This window comes from Prunus persica, chromosome G2 (assembly GCF_000346465.2).
Source record: "Prunus persica cultivar Lovell chromosome G2, Prunus_persica_NCBIv2, whole genome shotgun sequence".
In the NCBI taxonomy this organism is placed as follows: domain Eukaryota; kingdom Viridiplantae; phylum Streptophyta; class Magnoliopsida; order Rosales; family Rosaceae; genus Prunus; species Prunus persica.
Window position 1 is genome coordinate 7,966,793 of NC_034010.1, and position 14,834 is coordinate 7,981,626.

The 14,834-nt window shown below is 40.9% G+C and overlaps 1 protein-coding gene and 1 long non-coding RNA gene across 3 annotated transcripts; both read right to left on the bottom strand.

Moving 5' to 3' along the window:
- LOC109947608 lies at positions 3,134–4,379 on the bottom strand. 2 transcript variants are annotated; one of them, XR_002270383.1, is made up of 3 exons: positions 4,110–4,379; positions 3,885–4,027; positions 3,134–3,457 (listed from the first exon to the last, which is right to left on the bottom strand). It is a non-coding gene; the product is annotated as an uncharacterized LOC109947608 (long non-coding RNA). The 2 variants fall into 2 exon arrangements; XR_002270384.1 differs by lacking the exon at positions 3,134–3,457 and adding an exon at positions 3,632–3,689.
- On the bottom strand, positions 4,948–5,582 carry LOC109947275. The gene is made up of 2 exons (XM_020557203.1): positions 5,130–5,582; positions 4,948–4,966 (listed from the first exon to the last, which is right to left on the bottom strand). The coding sequence occupies exons 1-2, from the start codon at positions 5,468–5,470 to the stop codon at positions 4,948–4,950; spliced, it is 360 nt and encodes a 119-aa protein (XP_020412792.1). The 5' UTR covers positions 5,471–5,582.

Sequence of the window (14,834 nt, forward strand, 5' to 3'; positions counted from 1 at the left end):
GAAAACATGCACCCTGAAAAAGGAAATTGGAAACACAAATACTTTCATGGTCCATTTTTGTAATTGGCCAATTCATTGTCAAATTACCGTACTCATATATTTGGGACAATTTGTAGTTTTGGTACAGGAGGCAAATTGGGGAAAGAGGACAAAAGGAATAAATTGCAAATTCAACAAGGGTCCCATACAACAACCACCAACCAATGGTAAACCCCAATAGTTATATACAGCTGTTATTATGCACAGCCCAAGTCAAATGTGTTGCCCAACAACTCCCGCCAATAACTCCCTCCTAAAATTGGACCCAACAACTGCCGCCAATAACTCCCGCCTCTTCAGCACAGTCATTTACTCCTGGTCATTAATACCTCCCACTATTTAATTGTAACCTAGCTGCATCCACCCAACATTTCCATCACACTTACTCCGTCAAACCCCCCCTGCCTGCGCAGCTATTTCACCTACATCACAATGAATGGCAGTTTGGTCAAACTAATGGCCACACCAACCCACAGTAAATACCCAACACCCATGGACCCCAACCCCACACCAAACCCAACCCTTGCCATTACTGAAGGAGGGGACACTGAAACACCTGGCAAAGCAGCAACAGAAGACACTGAAGACTGGGTCCATGGACTGCAGCAATGTCGAGCCAATACCATGTTCTGGAAAAATCTCCATGCAGACATAGTTAGCAGAATTAAAGAGGGCCAAGCTAGGTGGGGTGTCATAAAAAAGCGCACAATTCGGGCGCGTTATCAAGCCCAGATGCATCTCCTACATATGAAGGCTGTCAGAGCTAGACTTGAAAATGCCCCTGCCAGTGCAGTTATTGCATTCAAAGAATCAGACGAAATGGCTCAGCTGAAGCGACAACAACTGGAATCCGGCTTCGAACTATTTAGGAAGTTTGCACAAATTGTGGATGCAGAAGGAAAGTGGGACATCACTATGGGAGGGGTCATGAACTTAATGGGTCGCGGTCGCCGCATTTGACGGGTATGCAACTCGAAATTCGGCCACAGCCAGAGGGTTTGCCTTGTAATATTACCATGGCTACTATTGGGGACAAACCCAGTACAGTGGAATTTTTGACGTGCCCTGTTTTTGTAATATATACGTATGAGGTGCCCTTTTCTTTATTTCGTTTGTTTTCTGTTGGGGAAAGGGGGCCTCGTTGGTACATATGTATAATGTAAGCTGCAGGTGCCGTCTTTGTTAACATTGTTTTCTGTAAGTTTGAGGTCACCTCTTTGTAAATTTTGTCTTGTGTAAGTTTCACCTGGATTGTTATTTTATTTTGTATGCTGCCAGGTTGAGGTGGCCTTCGTATTCTATGTACGTTTCAGGTGCCTTTCTTTTGTGTTGTATGCAGGAACTTTGAGAACTGCAGTTGATGTAGTTTGGCTGCATTCATTTCATATTCGATATAACGTAATTACCTTCCACATAGTTCAGATTTGTAGACTTGTTCAATGACATTGCAAAACCAATACGCAAGACAGTATAAAAAATGTTATAATAGCTGTACCAATTTCAAATAATGCTGAGGTTACATTGGAATGCCAATATAACACCAATATCGGGCATTATAAAACCAATACAAATTAATAACGATACAATAAAGTTACAATACGATACCAATATAGTGCCACTGTCCTACCAATACGTCATTCATCAACCAATATACAGACAACTAAGAATGGCATGTACTGTATATGCAAGTGTATACCATGCCGTATCTGTCATAAACTAAGGCTATGAATAACATTGGGCCCATACTTACTGTTGGCAATGGTAAATATTGGAAATTTTTTTTTTCCTTTTTAAAAACACCCCATTAACTCCAGGTATCATGTTTGTGCACTCACACCATGTTACTGAAACATTGTGCACATGCAAGTGTAACCCTTTGAATTTGGGATGACCCTCTTCAGCACCCTAAATATCGCACAACGTGAACAACAATTCATACCCTCAAAAACAAGAAGATGAGTAGGAGGAGCCTCCGTCCCGGTGAGGGTGAGTCAGTGACGTCTCGGTTGCCCGGTGAAGACGCGACTTCAAGATCTCGCTGGGAAATGGAAGCTGCGAGTTCAGTGTGTTCACGGCTGTGCTACTGTGGGAACGTTGTCAAAACGCATACATCGTGGACGGTTTCTCATCCTGGAAGGAGGTTTCAAGTATGTGCAAGGGTAAGTTTAATAAACGTGTAAGTTTTAGCTGACATTTGGGAATTGTCTGTATTCCAAATCTGATGCTGGCTGTCTTTGTTTGAAAACATTGCTTCCGTTTCTACAGAGGAATGGATGTACATTTTGGGAATGGGCTGACCCAGAGATGTGTGACAGCTCGAAGCACATCATTCCAGGCTTGCTTAGGAAAATAAACCGCTTGGAAGAAGAACAAAACGCTCGAAAAGGAAAGATGAAAAACCCATGGTTTTGGGTCTCTGTTTTCTTGGTTGGAATGGTCATTTATTTGTTGTTTTCCAAATGTAATAGGACTCCTGGTCATCTACAGTTGGCAGGTTAAAGTTGGTTAGGTTATGGATGTAATGGAACAGGTTTTATTTAATATAAATCAGTGATGGCAGAGATGGTCGTTTTCTATTGGTTTCATCTTGGTTTGAAAAGGCAAACACAAAAGGCATAGCCAATAACCCCAGGCTCAGGTATTTTGGTATCAACTCTTATGCAGCCTCAATCCAGACCAATTATTCCACGTAAACATGAGAAATAACTAAATATTTGACGGTGAGGGACCTCCCAAAACTACAACTCAATGACGTCAAACAATAGAATATTTGAGCTTGTAATTGGCCCAGCCGAGCGTTAATGATAATGTTTGTGCTAACGAACCCCGACATTTCCGTCCGGATCGGATTTCAAAAATGCATATACAAAACAAAGTATTCAACCTAACTAACCTAAACTAAACAGTCGACAATGCACTGTCATCTCATGTTTACAGGTCCATGACATAGCCACCCAATATATACTTTCAACTGTCACGAAAAGGAACACCCTAATATATTGCCAAATGAGAGTCGAATATTTCGCTATAGTGGCGATAAAATAATGGAAAAAGCTACAATGTGGGTGGCCCCAACAAATTGCATTTCGCTGCAACTTGTGCCAAATTATGGATTTACAGGAATTTGTTAAGCACAGAATGTCAACAATTAGTTCTAACAAAGGAAAGTGAATACAGCCCTTCTACCATGGAAGACAAGTAGAGTTGAATTCCGTTACATAAATGAACACCCTGCAACCTACTACAAAATCACCCCACTTTATCGCGTGGTGAGCAAAATGTCAAAAATTGTGCCATGTTACGCAAAAACTGATACTAAGTTTCAAGATTCACAATACGACAAAACATCCTGCAACTTCTTTCACATACATGTACAGAATCTGAGATGTCAATATGGGTATGAAGCTGGAAGGACCACCTGCAGAAGGAGGACATATGTGCCACTTCAGCATTCATATAAAGGGAAAATGAGATGTCATAAGACATGTTCAATTTGAAGAAGTAATTGTTTGAACCTTTCATAAAGAACATGAAACAAGTTTTGGATTACACACAGTCGGAGTTTAGAACATATGACATACGTGAATCAGATGCCAGTTGCGAAACATTGACATTACCATCTATAGTGTTCAAATCCCCAATACCCTAAACTTTGATGAACAAAAGTAGCCATTTTTAGTAATCACAGTTGGACAAGTTCCCAACATAATGTAAGACATTTTTAAATGAACACTGACATCACAGGTGAGTATGTATGACGTAACTACAATGAAGTAAATAACAACGCAATTCCAAAGGCAGTAGTTAACAATAAAGCAGCAATGGGGTCAGATTAGGACTTTTACCTCATACATAGGCCTCCCCCCTGAAAGCCTCGATTGCAAGCTTCAATCGGTAGTAGCCAAACTTGGATGGGTCAATGGTATGTAAAGGAATGCCGGCACTAAGGTACTCGATATATTTGACTGTCATAATGCCACATGAAGTACTGTCCACCCGAGCAGTAGACAAGTTAGAAGTGCACCTATTGATAACATCCAAGTATAGTGATTTAAAAGAACACAGCTTACCCATCACTTTGTTGAGGAACATCGGAAATTCTGCAAATTGTGAATGGGTTAAAGTTTGACATGTCAGTCCCCTTTCTCTTCACCGCTTCAACCTCCGATTTCTCATAAAACCTCATTTCATGCAGCACCTTTGCAAGCGTATGGGTAATAGGCTCCATGAATCGGACAAGCATACTGTTGGAGGTAAAATCAGAATACGAGTCATAGACAGTGACAGTATGTCGCACAAAGTCGACTTCTACTGCCACCCAATGGGACTGTCGAACATTATACGGGAGATACACCTTGCGCACTTTCGTCCATGCTTGCGCATACCCATGTTGCCATGACCCATTGACAAAGTGGTGTACATTTTTGAGGTAGTTAGGGGGAGGGTCAACGGTCCTTGCAGCATATTGTTTCCTCGTGACTCGTTTCCCACTTGGCATTGCAAACGGCTGTAAAAATTGCTGCAACCAAGTGTGAAAGACACGTTACATAAACCCAAACCAAAGCACCAAAAGGAGAGACCTACATGACTCCTACCAATGCAAGAACTGCAGTGACACATAATATGGATACAAAAATACCTGCAGACAAAACTCGGCGGTTGTCCACTCCCTTCCAAATAGTTGCGGATGAGAAAGTTGTCTTTTGCGTATTAGAAACATGGCCATGTCAAGGTGCTGCTATTTCAGAACACAACAACCGCGTCAATATCACAACAAATGACACATAGTCAATGTCATCAAATAAGAGATTGCTCGAAATAAAGCCGGGTTCAAATTGTTACCCTCGAGCTCATCCATGCAGTTTCATCTAACAGTTTGTAAAAAAAATCTGCCCCAACTTCAAATGGTTAGAGCTCCAGCTCCGCACTACAAAAACAACACTTGCAAAGGTAAATTGAAATATAATAGACAAGTGGAACACCTTGTATAATATGACAATGACACACACATGTATAGTATAGCTGCATATAAATTGTTTGCATACATCAAAAAACAAGTATATTGGTTTTGCCAAGATATAAATCCTAACCTGATGTCAGTTTTCCAAGCCCTGCAAAGTTGTATGATAGCCTTCACATCGTCCATGGCCACGGGTTTTGTTGGATCAAAACGGGGCTGAGGTGTCTGTGCATGCAAATCAGTAACCTTCCTCTTTTTCCTGGAGGGATCGGTGAATGGACTCAACAATGGTGTCGCAGCCCGCTTAAGTCTGCACCCTTTACCTTCAGCATCTGGTTTCCAAACCGTGGCAGTAGCCTCGTTGTCCCCTTCATCACCAACCAGACTTATGTTACATTTCATGGGAGGCCTGACCTTGCATCCCACCCCCTCAATTTCTGTCTTCTTCCAATCCTCTAACAAATGTAACATCGTTTTACAAATAACTCTATACCCATTCCCATCTTCCGGAGTAGGAAGGAGGGCATCTTCAACACTAGGAAGCTTCACATCTTCAGAGGTAGGAACCTTGTGAGGTTGTTGGTCCACTTACCTCTCACGAACTGAAGTTTCAATTTCAGTGTCTATGACTTCCATGGCTGGGAAGGGTTCCACTCCATCAACAGGGACTTCTGCTTCCCTTGCAGCCCCTTCTTGATCTTCCAGCCTTCCACTCCATCACCACAGACTGCTGCTTCCATTTCACCCCGTTCTGTATGCATGCCTGGGAAGGCTTCTACTCCATCAGCTGGAACTTGAGTGTCCATTTTAGGTGCTGCTGTAGTCGGACTAGTAGGTTCATTTAAGGGTGACAATTCATTCTGCCCTCCTTCATTCATCTGAGCAGTACAGACTTCCTCATGGCCTTCTCCACCATAATTTTTTTTTAACTCCTCCATCTCCAACTTCAAATAATGTTCGACTTCAGCAATTTTTAGGGTCAAATCCCGAATAGCCTTTTTATTTCTGTCACACTCGTTCTCATGCTTCAAACAGTTCTTCTGTACAATAGCTTCCAAGTCACAAACTCTGTTCCTAAGCCCCCGATTTGAACTACGTAGCTTAGCCAACTGATCCTTAGTGCTGCGTAATTGATGCTTCAAACTGCGAACGTCATTAACAGACCCTTTGGCCTGCATACATTCATGAATGCAACAGTTAGAAAGCTTACAAAAAACCAGGAAACTATTTCCACTTCAATCCTATCGTATTCGCTATATTTTCACAACATTGGAAAAAGGTCATCTCACCTTAGAAGAGGAGGGAAGGGTGGCTGTTTCCTCAACATCCGCGTCTTTTTCTTCACTAGAAGTGCCGGTTTTTTCTTCGGCCTCATCCCCAAATAATTCAACCATTTCTTCTTCGTTGTCATCATCACCCCAACTCCAGTAAGGTTGTTGCTTCTCAATATCTGTTGGCCGGAGAAGTTGCACATCAACATCCGATTGAAACACATAAAAAAAATCAGTTAACTTTGTAATTTTTCCTAATCATAACATCACTAATACAAACAGATCTAACCTCAAAGTTTTCAAAAACCTGACTCATAACCTCCCGAAAACGGGCCACCGTGTTGCTCCTCCAATGTAATATTCGAGGGATGTGCCTATTGTCTTCATGGACCGTGAAATGCAAGGCTTCCAATGCTGGGAACACTTCAAAAGCCCAAATCTGTTCACAACAATGAAACATCAATATCTGTAAATGTATTTACATCAAATAGTTAATTGCTGGATATGTGTTCACCTGAAGAGCGAAGCCAAACCCCCTTATGATGTACTCTCTTGGTCTACCACTTCGCATTCTTCTCTGCGCTCTCTTTCCACTTTGTTTGGGCATTTTTCTTTTTTGGGGCACTTTGACTCGTTGGTATTCAGCACAAACTGCCCTCAACAGTGAAGCATTTGTCATTGCATATGACACTGCGCCCCATGGATACTTGTCAAACTCCTCTAGGTCTTCAGGCAACTTCAAATAGTGCATGTCAATAAGCACATGCTTTTCAGTACCCAATAGAACAAAATTGGCAAAATAGACCATTCCAAGCTTTAACGCATCCTCATCATCTGTGCACTCGATGAAGGCGGTGTGTAGGTCCGAAAGGGTGGCAGGTTTATTGCTGCTGAAGTATTTTCGCTTCAACGAGCAATTTTCATTTGTCGCCTTCGGAATGAAAGGGAGCTTTCCGAACCTTAGCCCCGTGATGAGGCAAAATTGTTGGGCTGTGAATTGTATCAACTTGTTACCCACAATGAATTTTATCCCGTTCACCTGTGTAACTGTCTTAGGATCAGCCTTCCTCATCAACAGGCCGTGGACAATTTGTGAATTCCACTTCATGTCCTCTATCAGTAATAGATGACCAAAACAACTTCCCTCGAACCTCTGTAACTGCTGCGTATTGAACTTCGCCTTTATTGTTGTAATGGCGGTCCTTGTGTGTGAAAGGGCAAATGGCTTTCCTTCGTACTTCTCATCCTCAGGAATCATAAGCTTTGCTTTACAAGCCATTCTCAAGTTCCCTGCACAACAACATCATACATATGGATCATTGGTTACCCATATTTCATACGTACATTACTCAAACTAATACTTTCAACCCATTTTGATATATGTATATACATATGACAAAACCATAAATGTTTTTAAGCCTCTTTTCTACTCTCCAACTCTCTCCACACTCTCCTCTTATCTACATTTCCTTCTGCCAAATGTACATCCCATTCCATCAAAAAACCAAATACCACCCAAGTCTGAAAACAATTTCATCAACCACGGATCCACTTCATACAGGGTTTGGGCGAAATGGCTACAAGAATTACTCCAAATGCATCAATGCCTACTAAAATCTACTCATATGCAATACAGTACCACACATGGAACATCAGTATTCACAGTTATGGACTCTGTGTGCAAACTAGACACGTCAAAATGTTACTGCAACTGCAACTGCTAAACCTAGATGGATGAACATGCAATTTCTAAACACATACTGAAGCCCCATAAAATACCATTTTCAGACAGATATCACAAGCTGCAAGCAAGGAATAACAACACAATTTAGCAGGTTTTATACCACAGGGAACAGAAAATTTCCACGCCAACTAACTTTAGTATTTCAAAATCACATAATTAACCATTAACACTGGAAGGGTGCAAAATATGCTACTACGTGCTGAAACACCAATGATACCAACAAATTTACTCGTGCATTATTACTCAACACCTAATTCAGGGCCTACTGAGGTAATGGTGTGTTATAATGGAATAGCCCTTGCCACCAGAATAATTTCCCACACTAAATATGACTCATAAAATGGAAGTGAAAACAAGCATCACAAACGAACCAATCCTATATGACAAATAGCAATTTGAGGCACTGCATCGTCCATAGAGCAAAATCAATACACCAATACAAGTTTCATCCCAGCATGATCTACTTCACAGTTAAATTACATTATTATTGCAATCTCTCTAATTACTAAACTTCACAAATTCAGTCAGAGGTTAGTGAAATTATCCTTCTCAAATGATAACCATACAAAAACACAAACTAGTCAATAACAAATACAAAACCCACCTTAGAATCACTCCTTCTCTGCACAGAACCGAATTCGAAATCCCAGCAACACCTACAGCAAATCGCGACTTTTGTCCTAACCGACTCTCACAGGATTGAGAAGGAGGAGGACGTTTGTGAACAAAGTCCTAACCGAAACCAAAATTTAGGGTTTTTTTAGGCCCTGAAGGAGCAGAGAAGAAGAGAACGACGTCGATTCAAGACTCGAACTTGGAGGGAACTGAGACATCGTTTAAGGGAGAGAGCATTTAACGATTAAACCCTCTCTCTCACCGTCAAGAGCCCCCTCACCAAACCCTAACATTGACTGCAGAGAGAGAACGACAGAGTGCTGCTTAGGTTTTCGTGACAGAGGGAGAAATAGAGTGGTGGTGGTCGATGGACACAGAAACCGCCGAGAGAGGAAGAGAACCGTGACTGAGCGCTGAGAAAGGGAGAGAAGCCAGGTGCGTTAGGTTGCCAATCAAAGGCCAATAACTCCCCAATACATGTGCTTTTATATGGAGGGTAGTTTGGTCATTTCACGTTCAAAAGTGATTATATCAGAACACAATTTGTAACCTGATTATTTTAGAATACCACTTGTGAAAAGTGATTATATCAGCATATTTCCCAAGTTTAATGGACACCATAAGATATTTTAAGAAGTCTTCATTGATGAAATGAAGAGCTGAAGATATTTTAATAAAATATTAATTGATACAGCTCAAAGTGGATTGAAATAGAATATGTAGGATTGATACAAAATAAAGCAGAACACGTTTTTAAAGGTTGTATCAATCCCTGTATATCAATCCATGTGTCTGAATGCAAAGTGAAAGATGGATTAAAATAGACTAGGAAGGATTGATACATAATGAAACAGAAAAAGATTTTTAAGGCTTGTATCAATCCTGTGTATTAACCCATGTGAATGTATGCAATGATTTTAAGTTTGGTTTGCGAAGATGACCCTTTTGAATCTAGCATGTGCATTCAAACCGACTTAAACCGATACCTATAACTCAGCAAAATACATTGGTTTTGTCATAAAAGAAGAGCCAAAATATAATCCTTACAATCTCTCCCTTTGGCCTTTTCTTAAACAAAACCACAAGGCATCACATTCCAAATATTTAAACAAATCACACATAAGAAATAAACATTTAGAATGTGTGAATTAGTTTGAGTGTATGCATGATGATTCGTGAGTGAATGCATGATGATTCGTGAATGAATGCATGATTAGACTTACCTTGAGCAGCAATGAAGACTTGTAAAGATCACTGATAAATCCGTTTTCTTTTCTACTGGTCGCTGGCAGCGTTGGCAGTTGTTGCCGCTGCCATTTTCTTCACGGTTCAACTGCTGGGCCGTGTCTGGGAGGAACCGCAAGGCTGGTGTTGGAAATTTTGGTCGTGCACCCCTGTTTTTTTTTTTTTTTTTTTGCACCAGTTTGCACCTTAACCTACTAGAATGTGGCTAAGTCGTGGACTGCTGGCTAGTACCCCTTGGACCACGCCTTGGGCTGCGCTAGCCGGTTAGGCCTCACAGTCTTTTTTTTTTTTTTTTTTTTCAAACACAAGCCATATATAATTTTTTTTCTGCGATTTGACTCACGAATTTCTTTTCAAACACAAGTCATAAGAGGAGATTCATGGCGAACCTACATCGTATCACGACTGAGTCCCAGTTTCAGAAGTGGTGCACCACCTTTGCTTTTGACATACTGGATAACGTGCATGTCAGGTTGGCTGAGCCTTGGACAGACGATGTGGGTCACACGAACATTAATCATCCAGATGCTAGGATCATCACATTTAGCCTACTCTACTTCTCTTTGGGCTTTCGATTTCAGATGTCAAGGTTCTTCAAGAGGGTGTTCCATACCATGGAGTGTGCTCCTAGTTAGTATAATCCGAATGCATACCAGGTGGTTATCTACTTTGACAAACCTGAATCGCTTGTTCAAGGTGGGCTTGAACTTGTAGGTGTTTTTCTACTTCTTTGCGAATGGTGTTGGCTGTTGAGCAAATATAAAAGGAAAGCAAGTTATCTTCCCCCGACTAGAGATATTGAAAGGTGGAAGCTCCATGACCCTGGCTTGGATGATCTGCTGACGAACGAGAGGAGTCCTCTACCGAACTCTCTGGAAAATGAAGATTGCTGCCAAGCTTTCCAAAGATGAAGTTGCGACCGCACGAGCAAGGGATGTGTCTCCATTAAGAAAGAAGCTGAGACTGCCTTTGAAGGAGTTTTCATTTACTAGGATCAAGCACACTGTGGGCGTTAATAGCAAGGTGTATATTAGGTAGAATATTCGAGATATTCTGCTCAAGTCTTCTACTGAAAGGCTTAAAACCCGAGATCTTCTCTACAAGGACGTCTGCTCCTAACCTGGTTTGTCTGCCGAGAAGCAGAGAGCTATTGACTTTCCTCCCAAGATTTTGAGTCTTCTGCATCACTCAAAAGACGAGGATCAAATTGGAAAGGTTGTTCCTCCATTTGGCAAGTGCGCGTTATCTGCCAAATCACGAGTGATCAAGCATTGAGCAAATCTAACTTCATTGACTCCCTTGGAGGCGAAAGTGATTGTGGCTAAGAAGGTCAATGAGTCACCTGCTCAAACTGTTAGAAGATATGCCCTTAAAGGCAAGTGATTATGTAATGGTTAGAGTTAAGGGTGTCTTTGATAAAAGACGTATTATGTTATCAATGGGCAAGAAAGGTTGTTTTATACATTATCTTTCAATATGTAGAGTAACCATAGTCCAAGAAATACACAAGTGGATATCAGAGCTATGTAATGAGATTACATATATGGAGACATCTTATTATCCCTAAATGCTGAATATGTTCCTAGTCATAGGAATATTGATTGGGCGTCAATATTCCACAACGACCAGTACACTCAATATCGTCTCTATATGCAAGGAATGACAAGGTCTCAAGTCATTAAGTGTGGAGACACATCGATATGTGTGAAGGTGCTTGTAGAAGAAGAAGTACACTGAACGCGATCCAACACATGTACAGCACGGAAGTCTTTACTCACATGTCAAGCTGGAACTTATAAATTGCAATGGTGCAAATTAATCCTTAGACCTACGGCATCATAGATGTTTTGTGGCTATGTTGTTAATCTTTAAGGGCACTATACGGTCGTGTTGAATTAGGCATAGCTTAAAGGTGCTCATTAGGATTCTCAATAGAATCATGGAAGCAAATGAATGTACAACAAGGAATCTCTACTCTCAGTAAAGGAGAGAGAATACTCCAAGATATGATTGGTTAAATCTCTGCGCAGAGTAGTGGATAAGACTTGACAGAAGAAATCTTCAAATCTTACCAGGATAATCATATAAAATAAATTATTCAAATTAGGATTTTGACAATGGGATTCCTTGATCTAATAATTTGAATATGGAGTGTAGACATAAGAGAATGATTCAATTGCACGGTCATTCCAATTTGAATAGGTTCTTTCACAACGTCTCATTTAGCTCGGATAACTGTGACTTGCTGCTAGGCGACAACTATGGTTTATGGATGTCCTAAAAGGTTTTAATTAACCTTTATTAATAGGAAGAATTTAATTGTGGAATTTAATTCATATATCATCTCTGAGGAGTTGAGTCAACCCACTACCTTGCTAAAGGGAACCTACGAATCTGCACACCAAAAGCATGTGATTAGAGGTACAAATGAGGAGACACAAGTCAATGGTTGATAATCAAATGTCAAAGTCAATGGTCAGAAGTCAACATGTTGACCGGAGCAATTGACCAAAGTCAAATAGTTCAACCGGGTCAATTAAGTAAGACTATAATTATAATTTAATAGTTAAACAATAATTAAAAGATTAATTATGGAATTAATATTGACATATAGAAATATTGGATTGGGCTTTCAAATATGATTTAAAAGGAAATGGACAAAATAGCCCAAAAGGCTATTGGGCTTAAGGGATAAGTGGCATAAAATGACATGACCCATGGACCAAATGGAGTGTTGGAGAAAACCTAGCTAGGGTTTTTGGTTTCCTACTTTGGTTGATGAGTGACCATATTTGTATCTCATCTTCCATAAACCAAAAATTGGTCCAATCAAGAAGTAGACTAGCATCCGTACTTCTTGATTGCCTTCTCTTTATCTCTAGAAGCATTTGGTATGGTGAGGTAGAGGACTCCAATCTTGAAGCCCTAAGGTGAAGGAGTCAAAATCAAGAGAAACAAAAGGCCTTTCCAACAAATGTGTTCATTCTTGAGAAATCAAGAAAAGATCATCAAAGGTAAAGATCTATTCCCTTTTTCCTTTTTCTATTTGTGTTCAAAGAGACTAGGCTAAGATACTTAATTTAAAATGAAAAATGTTTAGCTCAACTAGTATAAACAAAATGAATCCGCCATTTAGAATTTTTTTGTCGTATAGGATGTGGCGAAAGTTCATTTCCTAAGCATTAGATGCATGTTTCCTTCACAAACAGGAGCGCGAACTGCTGGTCCGATTACTGACAATCCTGGCTCCGTTGCGGACAATACTAGCTCCGTTGCGAATGCATGTAAGTCTGATCTACTTAAGACATAGTTCCTGTCAAGCTTGTCTGCTTACGCCAGGATGGTTGATCACATACATCAAGCTAATGATCTTGGCATGTTTATAAGTCTTTCTCCAGAGAAACAAAAGGAAGCAACTATCGCTTTGCTTTAAAATGGGATAATTTTTCCTGTTGAGGCCTTCTAGAGCTCGCCTATCGTTGCCCCTTTTTTCCTATACTCGAGGAGTTGGAAAGAATAATGTTGATTTAACTGACATGCTCTTAGCCGAGCGAGTCCGCTGTGAGACAAAGGAGTCTGACTAGAAGAAAAGCATGCCCCTGTTGTAGAGTTCTCTTGCCATGAAAGATAAAGAACTCAACTCCTCTGCTGCCACTCTCCAGGAGCGAAATGATGCTTATCTTTGCCTTGAGCACGAGTTTGCTAACGTCACCCACTGTTATGAAAAGTTGTTGGCCAAGTTCGACACTTGCTACGAAGCTGTCGAAGAATCCAAGTCTAAAGCCGTTGTTCACGCATACAAGCTGGCCTACTTGGATTGCAAGGAAAGGGCTGCCCTATGCCATTCCATGGAAGATGAAGATACCAAATTATTCAGCCTTGAGATGCCCGGCTCAAGATGAGCAGATTAATGTTGTGAACATAGAAGCAGTTGAAGAGCAGGTAGCTGATAGGAGTGCGAATGATGAGCTTGTAGATAAGGGAGGCGACGTTAAGGAGGGTGCAGCTGTTGAGTTGGTGGTCGTGGTTGACCTTGGTGAAGTCGCCGAGTAGGTGGCTGTGGCTGAACATCCAGCCACTGAGGGTGCAACTGATCAAGCTGAAGATGAAGAGGTTGTAGGCTGGTAGAATGCCCATGCGCTCCTAATAGAGTAGATGAAGACTTCATTTATCTTTTTCATGCTTTGTACCTTTGCTTTTCTTTGGCAATAATTGGTCTCAGTTGACCATCTTTTTTTTGTGGAACTTCTGGCCAGTTAGTCACTTTGTTATGGAAATTGTATTTATTAAACCAAAATTTATGTTAGGTCTTGTGAGCAGCTTAAGTGACTTGCTGGCACCTCCCTTAGGATGCTTTTAGATGGTGGCATGCTTGGTCTGCGTCTCCCTTAGGACGCTTCATTGTAGTTGTCATGCATCTCCCTATGAGGTTTTTTTACAGTGACCTATTTGGCCTACGTCTCTCTTAGGACGCTTTATTGTAGTTGTCATGCGTCTCAATTAGGACGCTTTAGGGATAGTGACCTGCTTGGCCTGCATCTCCCTTAGGATGCTTCATTGTAGTTGTCATGCATCTCCCTTAGGACACTTTTGGACAGTGACCTGTTTGGCCTGCATCTCCCTTAGGACATTTCATTGTAGTTGTCCTGCATCTCCCTTAGGATTCTTTTGGACAGTAATCTGTTTGGCATATGTCTCCCTTAGGATGCTTTATTGTAGTTATCATGTGTTTCCCTTAGGATGCTTCATTGTAATTTGTCTAGAACATTTCGTTGAATGAAAACTCGAACTTGCATTGATGTTTGTTGTGATTACATCGTTTATTGAACGGAGATAAATGAATGACGAGGAAAAACATCAAAAGTAGCTTTGCCTTCAACTGTGTTGGAGACAGCTCAGTCGCTTACTAAGGGTCGAGCTGGTAAGCGGAGGCTTTATGGGTAGTACCTTCGGAGGTGAT